This window comes from Moschus berezovskii, chromosome 26, assembly GCF_049115385.1.
Source record: "Moschus berezovskii isolate FMDL1 chromosome 26, NW_MosBer_1.0, whole genome shotgun sequence".
NCBI lineage: Eukaryota > Metazoa > Chordata > Mammalia > Artiodactyla > Moschidae > Moschus > Moschus berezovskii.
The window spans coordinates 14516830-14536597 of NC_142485.1; the positions used below are offsets into that span (position 1 = coordinate 14516830).

The following is a 19768-nucleotide window of genomic DNA, read 5'->3' on the forward strand; positions in this document are numbered from 1 at the left end:
AACCATGTAGCCCACATGTGACTAAAAGAGTAGAGAAAAATGTGTCAGCTCCTAGACACCCTGTGGCAGCCCCTGCTAGCCCCCTGACTCCACTTCTGGATGTTCTCCTGCTCAGAAGTTCCCAGCATTAAATAGGTGAATTACATAAAATTTGATTTCACCCTAATTACACATCTAAAAGGTGGAATGACAGGACATATTTATAAGCTTACTTGAAGGTTTTGTGGGTTTTTTGGTGGGGTTTTGTTTTTTTTTTTTTGGGGGGGGGGCTTGTTTGGTTTTTGCATATGGAGCATCTTAAAAACCTAACTTAAAGGCTTCCCTGGTGGCTCAGTGGTAAAGAACCCACCTGCCAATGCAGGAGCCTTGGGGTTCAATCCCTGATCTGGGAAGATCCCACATGCCAAGGACAAACTAAGCCCACGGGCCACAACAATTAAGCCTGTGCTACAGCCTAGGAGGTTTTTGAACTGTGGTGTTGGAGAAGATTCTTCAGAGTCCCTTGAACTTCAAGGAGATCCAACCAGTCCATCCTAAAGGAAGTCAGTCCTGAATATTCACTGGGAGAACTGATGCTGAAGCCGAAACTCCAATACTTTGGCCACCTGATGTGAAGAACTGACTCACTGGAAAAGACCCTGATTCTGGGAAAGACTGAAGGCGGGAAGAGAAGGGGATGACAGAGGATGAGATGGTTGGATGGCATCACCGATTCAATGGAGATGAGCTTGAATGAACTCCAGGAGATGGTGATGGACACGGAGGCCTGGCATGCTGCAGTCCATGGGGTCACAAAGAGTCAGACACGACTGAGTGACTGAACTGAACTGAGAGCCCGGGAGCTGCAACTGTGGAATCCCGTGCTCCCTAGAGCCTGTGCTCCACAAAAAGAAAAGCCACCATAATGAGAATACTGCAGACCGCACCTAGAGAGTAATGTCTGCTTGCTGTAACTAGAGAAAAGCCCACACGGCAATGAAGACCCAGCTCAGCCAAAAATAAACAAACTTTTTAAAAACTTATATACAAAAAACCCTAACTTAGAGCAGACACAGCCCTGGGTTAGGTTCTGAGAAGACATGGTAGAATAGTAAATTGCCTCTCACCTCTAAGGAGACAAAAATCAAGAAAAAATAAAATTTTAATTAAAAAATAAATTAATTATTTATTTGGTGGAGGAACGGAGGTGATGTCAAAGTATGGAAAGAGAGCATTCAACAAGAAATTAATCTCTAGGAGTACAGAAGACTCGTGGACAGTGGTCTGTAAAAACAGTTCTGTTGAACAAGGAATATGAACAAGGGCCCAGAGATGGGAGCCTGTACAGCATGTTTGGGAAATGCTCAATGTTTGGATGTGGTGTGAACATCACTGTCCAAAACTGATTCAACAAGCCAAGGGATCATGGACCTACCATGTGTGTTGGTTTTCCAGGATTTTCAGGATTAGTTCCTATTTCTGAACAGTGACTGATACTTTAGTTCCTCGCTGACAGAACTGATAATGAAAGATGTTCTAGAATAAGCTCAAGGAAAAAAGTCAGGGACCAACCAAGCTGTATGACCCTGGGCACTGCATTGAAACTCTGCAAACCCCAAATGATTGGGGTGGGCAAATAAAATGAGACTGGTTGGGTAATTTCTAAGATCCTTTCTATTCCAAAGCCCAATTTAGGTCAACAATTTATCAAATAGCTATTCAGTAAAAGACACCAGCTTCTGCTCACAAGTATCAAAGACGAACAAAACAAAGCCTGCTTTCAAAAACTGATACACAATATGAAGCAAAAGAGAAATAAATATACCTAAAAACAACAGCATGGGTAGGATGTGACACATAAGAAAAGGACAAAATGCACAAGACAAAGGAAATCATGAGACAATTTTGAAGCACAGCATGGAGTCTGGATGAGTAGGGGGTACATGAAAGGGCAGTGGGAAATGAAACCAGAAAGATTCGTTGGAAGAACATTTAACCCCAGACTAAAACACTCCGAGCATCTGTGAAACTTTCATATATTACAAAGATGGCACTACAGATCATTAGAAAAAGGAGGGAGATCCCCTCAATCAATGGTTCTGTGACAACTGGTTATTCACATGAAAGAATGAAATTAAATCCCTAACTCTACACAGAAAAAAAAAAATCTATTCTGGATGGATTAAGGCATAAATATGAAAGACCAAAATATAAAATTTTAGACTATAGAAGAATATACTACATGAGATTCAGGAAGGATTTCCTAAACATGACACAAAAGAACATAAAACGATTGACAACACTGATTACCATAAAATTAAAACTGAGTTCATAAGAAGAAAACATTAAAAATCCAAGTCATCAGAAAATACCATTAAGTTAAAAAAAAACAAAGAAATTCCAACCACATATAACATATTAAAGCTAATTAAAATATATATACACACACATACACACATACATACACAATCATGGGCTTCCCAGGTGGCGCTAGTGGTAAAGAAATTGCCTGCCAGTGCTGGAGAACGCGGGTTCAATCCCTGGATCAGGAAGATCCCCTGGAGGAGGGCATGGCAACCCACTCCAGTTTTCTGGCCTGGAGAATCCCCATGGACAGAGAAGCCTGGCGGGCTACTGTCCATAGAGTCGCAAAGAGCTGGACAAAACTGAAGTGACTTAGTATGCACACACACATACACATATGCGCATTTAAAACTCCTGCAATTCATTAAGACAAATAGAAAAAATGAGCAAAAGACTTGAGTAGGTGTTTATAGAAGAAATATAAATGGCAATGAAATAAACGAAACAATGTTTAACTTCATTAGTAATCAGGGATATGGAAATTAAGTCCATTCAGAGATAATCATATTATACCCACTAAATTAGCAGAAATCTCTAGGCCTGGAAGTAATAACTGTTGGCTGATGTGAAGTGATGAGAACTCATCTTTGAAAAATGCTTTGGCTTATCTGGAAATTCTAACATATTCATGCTCTGGGTCTTAATAATTTACTCTCAGATGAGAAACACTTGAAAAGTGGGTACCGTTAGACAGGTACATGAATGGTCCTGGTAGCACTTTTCATAATAGAAAAAAAACAACCTGAAAACTAGCCAAATATCACTGAGAGTAAAATAAATAAGTCAATTATGGTTCAGTCACAGCACCAAATATTGTAAAGGAGGGAAGTGATTCAACATAACATAGCTGAAAACTAATACTGGGTGAAAAAAACAATTGCTGAAGACTGTAAATAAATGTCAAAAAAAGCAAAAGTAAACTTTGTTTAGAAGTACCTAGAGCCAACCAGTCCATTCTAAAGGAGATCAATCCTGGGTGTTCACTGGAAGGACTGATGCTAAAGCTGAAACTCCAATACTTTGGCCACCTCATGCGACAAGTTGACTCACTGGAAAAGACTCTGATGCTGGGAGGGATTGGGGGCGGGAGGAGAAGGGGACGACAGAGAATGAGATGGCTGGATGGCATCACCGACTCGATGGACATGAGTTTGAGTGAACTCTGGGAGTTGGTGATGGACAGGGAGGCCTGGTGTGCTGTGATTCATGGGGTCGCGGAGAGTCGGACACGACTGAGCGACTAAACTGAACTGAACATATTTGTTTGAGATCGTTTTAAAGACCAGGAAATGATAAGCACAAAATTCAAGTAATATTATTTCTGAAGGAGAACCAGTGGGATGAGAATAATGGAGAAACACACAGCTGAGTCAGGGTTGATAACATTCTATCAATACGGTGGTGAAGTGCACAGACACCCATCCTGATTCTTTGAACTAAACTCATGTGCAAGAATTCACGAAATTATTTGATTTCACAGACAAGGAAGGAACCATTGGCAGCTGTGAGCAGGATAGAACTTTAAGAAACACTTGCTTTAGAAAGAATTGCTATGTCACAGTTCCTAAATTGGCAAAGAGGTACCAGCTGTTCCCACCCAACTCCATCAACAACAACGGTGCTGATGGGGCCATGCCCAGCACTGTAAGAGGGGCTATGCTGCCTTCACCCAACACCACAATGAGCACCAAGATATAAACCCACTTATAAATGTGACCACTTATCACTTACATCCTGGACGTAGGAGACGTTAGATGGGCTCTAGTAGGACTCTCCATTTGTGGGCCCTTGAGCTTTTGCCAGAAGGGAAACATATGGTGCCACCTCCAACCGTGAGTTCTTAAAACTCTGTTCCATTATTATACCATGTTTCTTATTTAATCACATCCTTTTGATCAATACCTCAGTTCCTCCATCCTAGCAGGAAGAGGCAAGTTCCTAAGACTGAAATGCTGAGTACCATTATCCAATGCCAGTCATCCAAGTTATTTGTGATCCAACATGAAAATCTAAGGCTTAATGCAATGGGGAGGAGCAACCTGGGTGACCATCTTAATCCCTTGCACTTTGCTGTGATCAGGATTGTCAAATATCTTCTCTAAATCTCAAAGGAAAAAAAAAAAAACAACAGGATCAGTTTCTACATTTGCTCACAATCAATGCACCCATTAAACCAGTGGCTCTCAATCCTTGGTTCCCAAACTGAGTCTCACCTGAGGAACTTAAAAACAGTATCAGTGGATCCTCTCCCCCAAGATGCTGAGTAAATTTTTCTGAGATGGAGGTCCTGGCATCAGCTGATTGAGAGCATGAGGATTAAATTTTCTCTTCAAAATTTAAATTACACACATACGTATCTTTCTAAACAGAGGTGACGTTCAACATTTTTCAATCTACTATGTTTCAACGAAACTGCTTAAATATTAAATATCAATTTCAAACTTTAAAGCTAGTAGGCACACACATTCAAAGCACTTCTCTGTCATCTTTTCATTTAACCCGGGTGACAGTATTACAGAGGTCAGCGTTTCTACCAGTTTGGGAAAAAAAGGGTGGCGGGGCAGGCAGGGGATCCTTTGGGTGATGGTTGGGAATTTGCAGCTTCAAAACCTAATCATTATTTCCAGAAGCAAGAACCTTCACTGATAACTGCTAAAAATAACCAAACCCTGAATATTTTGACACCTAATCTCCAAGAATCAGAAGTTTTCCACACCCTCCCTTGTCTAACACTTTCCCAACGAGGTGGCTTCAACTTGAATAATCATTACAGTGTCACTGGAGTTTATAAGCTCCAGCTCAACTACAGGGATTGTTTTTTGCAAGTTATCATGGCCATCAGAGATGCAAAATTCATGGTAAGGCAAAGATCAATGGGACTTCCCCGGCCGTGGTCCAGAAGTTAGCCCTCAGATCCCACTGCAGGAGGTGAGGATTCGATCCCTGGTCAGAGAACTAAAATTCAACATGCCACAAGGTGTGGCCAAAAACAAAAAACTACCAGAGATGGCAAGAAGGGAAAGCAATTAAAGCTTTCAAAATTACATCCAATTACTCTCCTTGGATCCAAATTCATGGCCTTTAGAGGGCTGCTGCCAGCCTCAAAAGGCTTTCTTCTAAGAAGTCCAAGTCAATTGTGCTATGTTTAGTTGCTCAGTTGTGTCCGACTCTTTTCAACCCCATGGACTGTAGCCCACCAGGCTCCTCTGTCCATGGGGATTCTCCAGGTAAAAACAATGGAGTGGGTGGTCATGCCCTCCTCCAGGGGATCCTCCCGACACAGGGATCGAACCCAGGTCTCCCACACTGCAGGTGGATTCTTTACCGTCTGAGCCACCAGAGAAGCCCAAGGATACTGAAGAGGGTAGCCTATTCCTTTTCCAGGGGAACTTTCCTAGCCAGGAATAGAACCAGGGTCTCCTGCATTGCAGGTGGATTCTTCACCAGCTGAGCCACCCAGGAAGCCCACAAGTCTATTACTTGCACACATTTAGAATCTCCTCCATCTAGCGGTCCTCTAAGCACCCAACCTCTGAATCCATCTGAATTAACATCACAATGGACCCAGTTCACCTTTCCAACTGGGAAGTGTTCCCTTTGCACCACACATGAATCAGTTCAGTCCAGTCACTCAGTCGCGTCCGACTCTCCACGACCCCATGAATCACAGCACGCCAGGCCTCCCTGTCCATCACCAACTCCCGGAGTTCACTCAAACTCATGTCCACAGAGTCGGTGATGCCATCCAGCCATCTCATTCTCTGTCGTCCCCGTCTCCTCCCGCCCCCAACTTTTCCTAGCATCAGAGTCTTTTCCAGTGAGTCAACTCGTCGCATGAGGTGGCCAAAGTATTGCAGTTTCAGCTTTAGCATCAGTCCCTCCAATGAACACCCAGGATTGATCTTCTTTAGAATGGACTGGTTGGATCTCCTTGCAGTCCAAGGGACTCTCAAGAGTCTTCTCCAGCACCACAGTTCAAAAGCATCAATTCTTCGGCGATCAGCTTTCTTCACAGTCCAACTCTCACATCCATACATGACCACGGGAAAAACCATAGCCTTGACTAGACGGACCTTTGTTGGCAAAGTAATGTCTCTGCTTTTTAATATACTATCAAGGTTGGTCATAACTTTCCTTCCAAGGAGTAAGTGTCTTTTAATTTCAGGCTGCAATCAGCATCTGCAGTGATTTTGGAGCCCAAAAAAATGAAGTCTGACACTGTTTCCACTGTTTTTCCATCTATCTCCCATGAAGTGATGGGACCAGATGCCATGATCTTTGTTTTCTAAATGTTGAGCTTCAAGCCAACCTTTTCACTCTCCTCTTTCACTTTCATCAAGAGGCTTTTCAGTTCCTCTTCACTTTCGACCACACATGAATATCCAGGTTTAAACAGGGAAACATGGGAACCGGAAGCAATTTACTTATCCAGGTAAGAATTAGGAGTTGTGTGACAAATATTAATACTAAAATTATTTCCTTGGATAAAGCATAAGGTTTTCTCTTATAATTCATGGCAGTAACATCACATAGTCTGAGCAGAAGTGACTATCTTCATCCTATGTAGAGAATTTTTAATAACCACATTTAGAACATATTTAGGGTCTTCTAGTGAATTCATACTGGCCAAAAGAAATTTTTACCAAAGATGCAGAGGGTAAGTAATTGGAACAAAAGCTTGACTCACCCTAAATTTCATAAAAACACAAAACTAATCTATGATGTAGATTAAGAAAATGTAATACAGATAATAATGTAATACAATATCCATTAGCTCTGCTACGATAAACCAACGTGAGCCCCTTAAACCATAGGCTCATCATTCTATGATTCAGAACAGCACCAAAGATGAAAAATCTATCCTATTTCAAAGGTATTTAGAAAACAAACATTTTAAACATTTAAAAGGGAAACATCCTTTAACAGCAGGGTGAAATGAGCAACAGGCTTTAGTCTCAGGGTATCATTCTTTTGAATTCCTTGGTGCCTCTATTGATTGTGATTGTTATTATGGATCCAAAAAGGAGAAGAGGCAAGAACATTGAGAAAATGAAGATCTGGGTTCATAGGCAAACATTCATAGAAATGACCTCCTACAAGGCAAGCAATCTACGCTGCTTCTTTAGACCTCAGTTGCTTATGCAGAGATCTGAGCTTCAGCATAGACATTTTGGGATTTCCCTGGTGGCTCAGATGGTAAAGAATCCGTCTGAAATGCAGGAGACCCAGGTTCAGTCTCTGGGTGGGGAAGATCCCCTGGAGAAAGAAATAGCAACCCACTCCAGTATTCTTGCCTGGAGAATTTCAGACAAAGGAGCCTGGCAGGCTACAGTTCATGGGGTCACAAAGAGTCGGACACAATTAAGCGACTAACACACACTCACTAGACATTTTGGGGTCCTATAAATTTTCAGCAATACAAACTTATGATTCTTCTTTACAAATGGGATGCAGCAGCACATAGAAACGTACTGATCAAATTAGTGTTTATCATGTGTTAAATAAAAGGCCACTCACATGCTTTCAATCTTCTGCATTTAGACAACGCTCCTCAAATGCGAATTTCTCTAGACAGGAAAAAGACCAACCTTGTACAAACTGGGTTGGCCAAAATGTTTGGATATGGGAAAACTCGAACAAATGTTTTGGCCGACCCAACATATAGACTGCTGTATCAAAACTTCACAGGGACAGCAAATCTAAAAATGACAATGGACACACACACCCAAAAAGAAAAAGCAACCCAAACACTAAAAGATGGTCATCAAACCGCAAGAAAACAAACGAGGAAAGTAAGACAATACGCAGTCCTCCTCCACAAAGCTATGAAAGGCTTTAGAAGCAGAGCTCGAAGATAGTCATTGAAAATGAGGACCAACTGATTCCTTGACCCTTTAAATCTAACAAAAGGTGGCAAAAGTCCTCGTCTTGAGACAAACTGGAAGGTTGAGTGCTGTATCTCGTGACTTTTGTTTGAATTAAAGGCATTTTACTAAAATAACTGGAGAAAGGTTCAAATCTAAAAATTTACCATGAAACACCATATAGATGATTTCTGCTAAAAAATAAGAAGTCAACCTAGCAATTGTGAGCCCATGCGCGCAACTGGGCAACAACGGGCTGCCATGGAGGGGCTCTAACCCACTCGGCCCTTTTCCACACTCACCCCGCTTCTGCTGCTGGAGCTGCACACGCATGCAATAGTTTACAACCACCGATTTAAGAGAAACTCATACGTAAAAATCACACTTCTTTTACTGATGATTCTTGAAAACACTTGGAGCCAAGGCTCACCAACAACATTCCAAAAGTCCTACTAACTTGTCCTAAAAATTCTCCTTTCAGAGTACTTGTTATTGAAGGTTTCGACACATTTAAAATACCATGAAATGCCTCCTGATACGCCAAAACTACTGTGAAGAAATGGTACTGAAAACAACCAGGTAGCATCGTACAATAATATTAGAGCAGGAAGGAAGTTTGATGATAATGTTGTCTCTTCTCATTTTAGAAATAAAAGAACCTGAGGGAAAAAAAGTGACCTCTGAAGGACATGCAGCCTTTCACTTTGCAGCCCACCGCACTGCTTAAATAGGAAGGCAGGGGTTTGTTTTGGTTTTTTCTGCTATTATTTTTAAAGCTACTTTTTTTTTTGGTCATGCCTCATGGTACGTGGTATCTTAATTCCCGGACCAGGGATCGAACCCATATCCCCTGCAGTGGAAGCACTGAGTCCTAACCACTGGACCGCCAGGGAAGGCCCAGGAAGGCAGTTTTGACTTTTCGAGGAGACAGGGAACAAGAGGAGACTGAGAGCTGGGGGTTGGATGGGAAAGACCAGGGAGAAAGCAAGAAACAGGGACACTCAAATTAAGAACCTAACGATCAAGTCAAAACTGTGTCTCCACCTCAAGTTTAAGTGTTATTAATGGCATTTAAGTTAATAGCATAGCATAGAACTTTAACGATGTAAGTTTGCAATGATGATGATATATGGCATTCTACTAATATATAATACATACATACAGATATCTGCACATTAAGGCACTTATCCCCTTGACAATTATTAATAATTGACTGCACAAGCGATGGTGTTGTCTGCTGCAGGATATGACAGGGGAGGGCTGTCTTTTCACATTGCTCTCTAAGATTGATGCACATTTCAAGCTGTCTGCTAAACTTGTGATAATAGCCAATGGGTTTTAGTTTTCATCTTTGTATTTGGGAATGGGTGGGTGGGGTTTTATTTTTATTTTCTCTTTGCTCCAAGGTGAAAAAAAATGACAAATATTTTTAAAACCATTCTTCCTTTAATGCAAACCCCCCAAACACTTACATCGCACCCACACACCTCACACTGACAAAACCTGTGAACCTCCTGATTGCTTTTTTTTTGAAGGAAAATAACTTTGGAAGTTTCCTGATGCACACTTCTGGAAATCACTGCAGCTGCGGGTCCTTAGGCTGAGGGAGATGCAAGGGTTGACTATTCGGATGAAGGACAGTTACAGTTTTCCCAGCTCCTTTCAAAAGGCTTACAACACATATATTTCTCCAGCAAAGAATTTTATTTTGTGGTATTTTTTTTCTATCTCTTTTTTAAAAATAGGGGAGATAATTCTTAAAGACACATTGATGACAATTATTACTGGAAGTTCAAATACATGGTTCAGTTCAGCTCAGTCACTCAGTCATATCCGACTCTTTGTGAACCCACGGACTGCAGCACGCCAGGCTTCCCTGTCCATCACCAACTCCCGGAGATCACTCAGACTCATGTCCACTGAGTCAGTGATGCCATCCAACCATCTCATCCTCTGTCATTCCCTTCTCCTCCTCCCAGAAAACTTCCAGGTACAAATCAAAATTTAATCTTATCTCGAAACTGTACTCAGAGAGAAGAAAGTACAAGGTTACTGGGTTGGCTCAAAGGTTCGTTCGAAAAATACGAACATACCTTTTGGCCAACCCACTAATATTACACACAAGACATTTAGAAAGAGATTCAGATTAAGAAGCCAGTACTGTATTTCTAAAGAGTGCTTTGTGCCTATAATGACATCTTTAAAATAAAACTGCAGAAGAACAAACTGTTTTGTTACTTTAATGAACTAAATTTTAATCCCTTTAAGAAATTTAGTTAGCAAATTCCTCAGGATAGTTTACATACCACTGAGGCCATACTACAGTATGTGTGTGTGTGCTTAGTCGCTCAGTGAGGTCCTACTCTTTTGTGACCCCATGGACTGTAGCCCATCAGGCTCCTCTGTCCATGGAATTCTCCAGGCAAGAATACTGGAGTGGGTTGCCATGCCCATCTCCAGGGGATCTTCCCAACTCAGGGATCAAATCCAGGTCTCCTGCATTGCAGGCGGATTCTTTACCATCTGAGCCACCACGGAAGCCCACGAATACAACAGTGGGTAGCCTATCCCTTCTCCAGGGGATCTTCCCAACCCAGGAATTGAACCAGGGTCTCCTGCATTGCAGGCAGATTCTTTACCAGCTGAGCTAACAGGGAAGCACACACTACAGTACACAGTATACACTTTTTCATATATTCACAATTTTACTTGCCTCCGTCACTCCTGACACTTTTCTACTTGTTCCCTTTCCCAGATGGGACCACTTATGTTCATAACCATGAGAAACATACCACCCCATAAACCAAGAAGTCAACAGGTATCACTGAAATTTTTTGCTTATTTATTTCTCCATCACACCTGTTTGTGGATTCCCAGTCCTGTCTCAAAAGTAGTATGAGCAGAATGTTGTAAGGTCCAGCTTAAGTGCAACCAACCTATTTGGTACCAAAATAAATAGAACAGACTAACAAGGTAGTCAGAAAGTCCCAGAAACCATTTGGAGACTTGGCGTCTGGTCCAAGTGCTATTTATGACTCTCTGTCCAGCCTTGGGTGGGAAAAAAAGTCTCTAAACCTTAATTTCATCATCTGTTCCATACCAGGGTAGATGTAAAAATACACAACTATCCCAACTGTGAATGGACCTAAAAATGTCAAATTACATGCAAATGAATTATTCAAAACAGCCCTCCGTGATAGTGTCACATCTTACACTTAATCATCTTTTTAGAATAATGCATCCAGGAATGTGGGGCTTCCCTGGTGGTTCAGCAGCAAAGAATCCGCCTGCAATGCAGGAGCTGCAGGTTTGATCCTTGGATTGGGAAGATCTCCTGGAGGAGGGCACGGCAACCCACTCCAGTATTCTTGCCTGGAGAATCCCACGGACAGAGGAGCCTGGAGGGCTACAGTCCATGGGGTTGCAAAGAGTTGGACACGACTGAAACAACTCAGCACGCACGCAAGCACGCACGCATCCAGGAATGTAGGCTTTACAATCTGTTGTGTGGGGGGCTGGCGTATGTAAAACCCTCTTAGTTATTTAATTATTTATGGCAACTAAATTTTCCTGAATATTTTATCACAATACTGAGTAAATTTTAGAAATGGTACCTTTATTATTATTTATACCTTAACATAATAAGGTTAAAGTAAAAAATATTGTTTAGCATGTGTTACGGGACCAGCCCTGCCAGTGCTGGGTTAAGTAACATTAAGCAAGACGGCCACTGCCAAGTAGACACAGCAAAGGAGGACCCAAAACCTACTCCCACATCCCGTCAGGATCCAGTTGCTCGGGGAGCATACGTACCCCACATGAACATTACCTTGCTTTTGTTTTTAACACTGTTTCTGTTCGACCTCTCCCTTCAGTACAGCCTCACTTTCAATATCCTGAACTTGGGATCATTTTTAAGTATAGTGTGAGTCGAGATACGATAAGATGAAAGGAGGTAGAAAAGGTCCTTATTCAACAAAACTCTGACTTTGGGCAAACTGTTCAACTTCTGGGGGACCCAATTTCTTCTTAAAGAAATGAACTAGGCACAGACATCAGTTCCCCCTTACTTCAAAACAAAACCCAAGACTTTGAAAGTATTACACCCATCATTCCAAATGCTGGAAGTAAGACACGACATTCCATCAGAATGGGGCTCTCCCTGAATGTTTTATAAGTGGTTCTACATTTCTCTGTGTTAAAACTGACATTTGTCTTTGCCTATTCTTCTATTGCCATTTTTACAACACTCTTACATAGGACTCGACTTCATACTGTCTTCTAAGTGAAAAGCAAAACTGAAAATTTAAAAAAAAAATTTTTTTTTACATCTTGAATTACTACCATCTATGACCTGCTACTCAAAGTGTGGTCAGAGTGTCATCTGAAAGTTTGTCAGAAAATGGAGACTCGTCTAGCCCCTCCCCAGATTTACCGAATCCGAATGTGCATTTTAACAAGATGTGCAGTGATTCAAATGTACATTAACATTTGAAAAGCCCTGATTTGTGTGTTTCAAATATTACCAGCTTAGCTTTCATAACCCATGATCATTTGGTTTCCCTTCCTCTTCCAGGAGATTTTATTAAATTAAATTCAAATAAAGATGGTAACTACTAAATAAGTACTGTGACAAGGCAGGAACCACCAGTCTCACGAAAACAACTCCACAAAGTGTGGCACAAATTTCTTATAGAGGCAAATCTTCTCAACCAATATTTAGTAAATACAGTTGCTTTTATAGTAAAATCTATGAATGACATTAAGCCTAGTCATCCCAATGTTGGTTGGGCCCTTGAAGTCATCAGCATTTCTTTGCTTTAACCTCTAATATCTCCCGCTTCCTATGACTGTCTGCCAAATCACTTACCTTCGGGGGATGTCTGCAATGTCATTTTCCCTTGGACTTACCCGATTGAGAAGTCACACCATTCAGTGGAAGTGAAACAACACATCTTGTAAAACCCATCCTGAGTCAAATTTCATGGTGTTGCAGTGAAATTACCCCATATGCTTCCTCCCATCCTTATAAGCCAGGTTCCAGTGGAAGCATATAGAGTGTCAAGGTGTCTCTTTCTGGGGAGAGAGGCTCTTTAGCACTTTATGAACCAGAAATCTGGGGGCAGAAAGTCAATACCTGCTTTAAGTGAGGCTGTAACTGACCTCACTTGGAAGACAGCTTTTGGCTTTTGGCTTCCGGCTTCCTTAATTAGGGAGGAAGCTGTCAGAAGAAACTGATCATATAGGAGAAAAACAGGCCTCCCTGAACTCCTGTCCTCTCGGAAACAGTATTAGGAGATGTCTGACAACCTGAAACACCAGGAAACAGTTTACATTCTGTCGTGGTCTGACGTAAGCCGACAAGTGGACTCCACGTTCTGGTTTCTACTTTAGCCCCATCAACACAAGCCTAATATTTCTGCCCCTAATTTCTTAGTCCAGGCAAGTCCAGAGAGGGAGGGGGTGTGGAGAACAGCAAACGCGGTCCCCACCGTCCGGCGCACAAATCCACTTTTCAAAGAAATCCTCCAGAGGCTCGAAGAGAGTGCGCCGTGGATTTATAACGCGGTCCAAACCGAATCAGGAACATCCGCCTAATTTCTGCCCGTTATATACGCACAGCGTGTGTACGCGCACGGTAAGAGCAGACAACGCAATGTGGTACCAAACAATTAAAAGTTCTTCTCAAAGTGGAGATGCAAAACAGAACGAATCTCTCTCTTCTATAAATGAATCGAGCCATCTGCCTCGCAGAAGCAGCAGCAGGAGTACCCAAAACAGCAGAAACAGCAACCTCTGGTGTTAACAATCTAGTCTCGGAGCTCATGCTTCACATTTCCCCGGCAAACAAGGCTAAAAATACAAGACAGGCAACAAATAGTCTCTTGGGATCTGCCATTCCATGGATGGCGTATTCAATCAGATGAATATTTTGTGCTGAAATTCAAAATTGGGGGTAGGGGTGGGGGGAGCAAGTTATCACATTAGAAGCTGGCGCTCGGAATTTTAAGTGTGAATCTGATCCCAAAGTATATTAAGCTGAATGGTGAGAGGGTGGCTGTTTCCATACAACATAAATCTCTGAGATGTAGCTGAATACATTTATAGATTTATTTAAGCTCCTCTAAATTCTTCTGCAAATCTCATAGTTAGAGAGATAATTTTAGTCCTCGTGTCACCAAAATATCAGAGCCGTTTTGCTTTCGGCACAGTTTAGAAAAGCCTCTTTACCGTGGGCTCTGGAGCGGGACTGCGTGGGTTCAAATCCAGGCACCGCCACAGAATAAACTCCGTGGCCTTGAGCAAGGAATCTGACCTCTCTGTGAAGTTGTTCTCCTGTCTTAAACAGAAAAATCTTAAGAGTGCTCACCTTAAAGAGTTATTTTAAGCAGTCTATGAGTTAACAGGTGCAAAACTCTTTAGCGTAATTAACGAATGTGAGGATGGGTATTCTGTTGCTTAGTGTGCAACTCTTTGAAACGCTATGGACTGTAGCCCACCAGGCTCCTCTGTACATGGGATTCTCCAGGCTAGAACACTGCAGGGGGTTGCCATTTCCTCCTCCAGGGGATCATCCCCGACCCAGGGATCAAACCCACATCTCCTACATTGGCAAGAGGATTCTTTACCACCACCCGGTGAGCTACCAGGGAAGCCCGTAAATACAGTCACTACTAGTATTATTTAATATTCAGGCAAGGCTGCAAAAACACCTTCTCTTAAAGAACAGGCATGATATAAAGAGTAGCAGCAACACTGTGACAGGTCTCCTGGTTTACCTAGAGCCTGTGGCCAAGAATGACAGAAGAAAGCTCCCTTTGGTTATTCGAGGCTGTTTGTTCATGAAGGCAGCTCAATAAGGAAGGCAGAAGAAGAGACAATAATGCAGTGGGTCAAGTGGTACCACCCAAAGAAAGGGACGATCAGAATTCGTGGCTGAGGTGTAACAAGACGGGGGACATGTTCTGGCTCTGTGAACACCTGTGTCTGCCCGTTAAGAAGACATCCTGTAACACCACCATCACCTTCCTTAAGAGGATGTGATGGAATAAATCTTTCTTCATACACCTGTCTTTGGGATTAGACTATAACCCCTATTGTCTGGGTCCCCAGCCTCCATATTTAAAAAAGACAGACAGACCCAAGGAAGTGATATCAAATTTCATGAACTACTGAACAGGCTATTTCTTGAGAAACCTTGAAAGCTTTCAATATTTTAAGTTGGGTCCTTATTAGTGGAAGGAGGATGATGACAAGTTTATGAGTCATTGAGGCAACAGGAAAGGGTTTCCCCAACTACTGAGACTGCAGGACCTACCAGTCCCACTTAGAGAGTTTTGATGGAACTCACTGAGGATTCCTGGGGTTCCACAGGTTTTCCCAGCCTGCAGGGTACCACATAAAAAACCAAAGACAGGTCATTCAAAGGGTGAGGAAGAATGGAAGGCTGACATTACTATTTTTCCTAGTAAGAATATTAAAAAAAAAAAAAATGGTGACAGGTGCTGCTATTATATGGCCAGGTAAAAACGATGAAATTTCTTAACAACTGAGATACTTAAAGAGATTTCCTGAGCTGAAGCCTTTGTTGGGTATGAAAAGAATGTGTCACTGGACTGCACAATCCAAGAGTCACAAAAAGAAAAACCCATCAAGAAATTGGGAAAAAAGGCTCTTTTTTCATGGTCCTCTGTGGAGGGGCAGATTTTGGAGGAAAAGGCAGCAGAATGTAGGGCAGGGGAGGCAGTAATAATGTTCATTAAGGAGAAAGTGAATATAGATTTAAAACTGTAGGAATGAGGGAGGTAAATGGATTTAAGTATGCACAAACCACATGACCTACTGTGCCCATAAAGCAGACGTGTATTTCTCTTGCCCTTAATGCATTGCTATGGTTACGGTAAGGAAGATTGCCTTGTCCAGAAAAATTTTTTAAAGAAACTGGGTGAAAGCACAGCCTATCTGAGATCATCTTCCTCCCTGCCTTCAGCCTGGGATCTGACAGAGGAATTATAACCAGATCAACAGCGGTGCTCCCTTTTTTCAAAGAACAAAAACAAATCAGTGTGACAACATGATGGGGATTCAATTAGCACTTGGCAGGTCATGAATAACTTTTAAACCACCTTCTTTTAAGTTGGAAAGTGTTAAAATATACAGTAATCATGGTACCCAAGTGCCTTCCTTACAGTATGCTATCCATCAGGAACATAAATCTGAAGAAGTCAGTCTGGCTTACAAAGAAGAGAACCAGAATGTAGTTTCTTCAGGCAGTCTGTTGCCCCAAGTATTTTCCTCTTTGAGGACATTCAAAGCCAATCATCTGAAATCTCATTCCGATTTTCAGACGGTTTTACTTTAAATATGGAGTGAAATAAAAGGGGAGGGAAAGGAGTTGGTACAATCATCTTGGAAACAGATAAATGATAGCTAGTTGTAAAGAATGGCTACTAAATTGTTCAATTGTATTATATAGTCAAAGTCAACAGCATAGTTCTGTCTATCCTGTTGTTTAGGGAAGGCAGAGAAGCTTCCTTCAAAACAATGTGAAAAGAAGAACAAAAAAAAAAACTATTTACTTGGATAAGTAAGAACAACATGAGGCCAACCCCAACACCACTTAGCAAACACGTCCCCAGGGGGACCTCATCTTGCTTTCAATGAAGGGGCCGCTTCCTGGGCTGGGAGAACTGAAGTAACATTGAAATCAACCCTTTGTTCTGAAAAACTCTTAATTGTGCCCACCTGTCCCAAGTCAGGTGCACGGTGGCTTCACAGATTTTTGTAGCCTGTTTACTGCTCATTTCTTGGGGAATCTCTGACAGGTGCTAAAGGTAATGGGCTTGCTGCCCCAGCAAGTAAAATGTTACAAGGGAAATATTAGTCAGATGTACAGCTCCACTCCATGTGTCTTGAACATTACTATGATCTGCACAAGACATTTGTTGTAAATAAGCCTGCAGAGTGTACAGTATGTTTTCCAGGAGTCCTCCGAAGAACAGCTTGCCGACAAGAGGTGCTAGCCTTAGTTTCACAGCCAGCAAAACACCATCCAAGAGGCTTTTTGGCAGGTCCGCACCTCTTGTTTCAAGCTAGATTCAAGACAGACCCATCAACCAAATTCCAAAGGTCAGTATGTGGCATCAGTCACTCTTAGCTACTCAGCATAGAATAGCAAGAGGAAACTCAGACATTTAAAATCAACATTCAGGCCAGAAAAGGCCCGATTTACCCCAGAATAGTGTATTAAAAACAACTCAGAGCTGACTTTGCAAGGAGGCATTCTCCGTAGTAAATTAAATGGCTGAAGCTTGTGCTTCTTCCAGCAAGGAAAAGAACTATGCTCCCCACCACCAGTGTGTGCAATCACTGGCTCATTTTTAAGCCTTTCCTGCTTTTTAAAAAGCCGACTCCATTAAAAGGAGGAAAAAAACTTTTCAGGAAATGAAATGCAAATAGTCACTGAACAGGATCGTAAAAGGGGAAAAACCTCTATCCACCTTTTTTTTTTTTAATTCTTCATTCCAGGCAGCAAGACTGCTTTTAACACACCGTTAGCTTTTATAAAAATGAGATGATACTGGTTCTTCTCTGATCATCCTCAACCCGTTCCACCCTTTTCTGTCTCCCGACTACTCACAGTATGTTCGAGGGAAATGAGGTGGGCAGGTCAGTTTCACCTCTCGCCAGACCAGCATTAGGTAAGTCACTGAATATAATTTACAAATTCCAAGCCTAATGGATGACACCCAGGAAAAAAAAAAAGGCAAAGAAGAGCGGGAAGGAGAAGCTTCCCGGTGATTTCAAATAAAAGGCACAGTCCTCAAGCTATGCGTAACACTGCTTATGATCACCTTCAAACAAGTCCGCGGGTTTTAAGTTGACGCTCCCCGTCCTCGCTCAAGGTGGAGCTGAAACCAGTTGCAAAATTTCCCTCTGCTGGAGTCCAGAGGAGCCAGGAAAAATGGGGTCTACGTTTCTAAGTAGAAAAAAGCATCCGCTTCCCTGCTGCTCAGGGGCCCCGCGCTGGCGAGCTCCCGGGCAGGAGCGGGCATCCGGTAGGGAGACGAGGCGCCGGGTGACCGGCCTCGGGCCAACTGAGAACCCGGCTGGGCACTGCAGGCGCAGTTATGCGCGGCCAGCGCATGCAGCTTTCCCGGGCACACGGCGGCCTTCTCGAAAGAAAGCCCAGTGCTGCCCACGACCTCGGGCTGCTGTCGCCCGAGGCGTGTCGAGCTTCGCGGACCTCGACCTGGGTGCTGCTCCCCGAAGAGAAAAGGCGCGATCTCCATTCAATCCCACCCTACTGAGCCTCCCAGCATCAGATCCCTTCTCCCCAGGAGCTCTCGGACACCCCTCCGGGCGCCTACCCGAGAACGGGCTCGCTTCGGAAGGAAGTGGAGTGGACTCGGGAAAGCGAGATTAGAGTGAAGATAGAGGGGGATTCCAGTCTGCAGCAATTGGGGAGGGCTCGGTAAAGGGAGCGAGCGAAGAGAATCAAGGCAGGGTAGGGGCCCCGCGGTCCCAGCAACCTGTAGGATTGTAGCTGATCGCAAACTTGAGGTGGGAGACAGACAGTGGTCCCCTCGGAGGTCCTCCACCCCAGAGCCACCCCTTGCGCTCAGAGCGCGCGGGGAGGTGCAGGACGCAACTTAGGAAGCCAAGGCCATAAGTGAGGGTCCCGATCGGTCGCCTCCCGTCCCCCGTCCCCCTCACCCGCCCGGCCCCGCCGCCCGCTGGGCCCCGCGCTTACCTCGGGCAGCCGCAGCCCCCGCCGCCCAGAAGCAGAGCCCCAGCCAAGGGAGCCACCGGCGCGCCCCTCCAGCGCCTCTTCCTGCGGCGGCCGCTCTCCCCATGCTGCTCGCCCCGCTTTGGAGTACAGGTCCTCTTCTGCGCCCCGGGAGAGGCTCGGCGAGCCAGGGGGGCCGAGGAGAGTGGGTCCCGGGGGTCTTCAGCGAGTGACTGCTCCACGGCCGCTCCCTACAGCAGCGGGGCAGGGCGCTCCAAGCCGCCGCGCGCTGGGCACCCGGAGGATGCGCGCGTCCCCATAGCCTCCCACGGCAGGGCGACTGACGCCGCCACGGTCCCTGCCGGAGTCGCCCGCCTTCCCCTCCGCACCGCTAGCGAGCAGCTCTCCCGCCGCCGCCGGGATCCGGACTAGGGAGGTAAGGAGGGAACCCGCATCCCTAATGAGACCCCCGCGGCCGCCCCGTCTCCTCCCCTCCGAGCGGCAGCCAATGAGCCGGGCCGGGGCGGGGCCGGGCGGGGCGGGGGCGGCCGGCCGCGCGGCGCTGGGCGGGGCGGGCGGCGGGAGGCGCAGGTGAGCCCCGCGGCGGCTGCGCGCAGCCCCCGCCCCGCCCCAGGTTCCCGCAAGCTCCGCAGAAAAGCCTTGGCTCGGCGAGCGCGGACGCGGGGCCTGCGGAGGTCACGCGCGCTCCAAAGGTGCGAGCCGAGCCGGCGGTTCTCTTGGAGGCGAACCCGGCGCAGAAAGATGTGAGCATCTCGGCAGCCTGAGTCTCCTGCTTCCTGGAAACCACTGTTTTGTTCAACTTTGAGCCCTT

General features: G+C 44.2%; 1 protein-coding gene across 1 annotated transcript in view; it reads right to left on the bottom strand.

Moving 5' to 3' along the window:
- UNC5D (unc-5 netrin receptor D) overlaps positions 1–19348 on the bottom strand; it is a 642973-nt gene extending 623625 nt beyond the window's left edge. Inside the window, exon 1 of the mRNA XM_055416581.2 lies at positions 18961–19348. Coding sequence (XP_055272556.2) covers positions 18961–19063 — 103 coding nt within the window. The 5' untranslated portion in view covers positions 19064–19348. The remainder of the gene's footprint in view (positions 1–18960) is intronic.
- Positions 19349–19768: the final 420 nt, after the last annotated feature.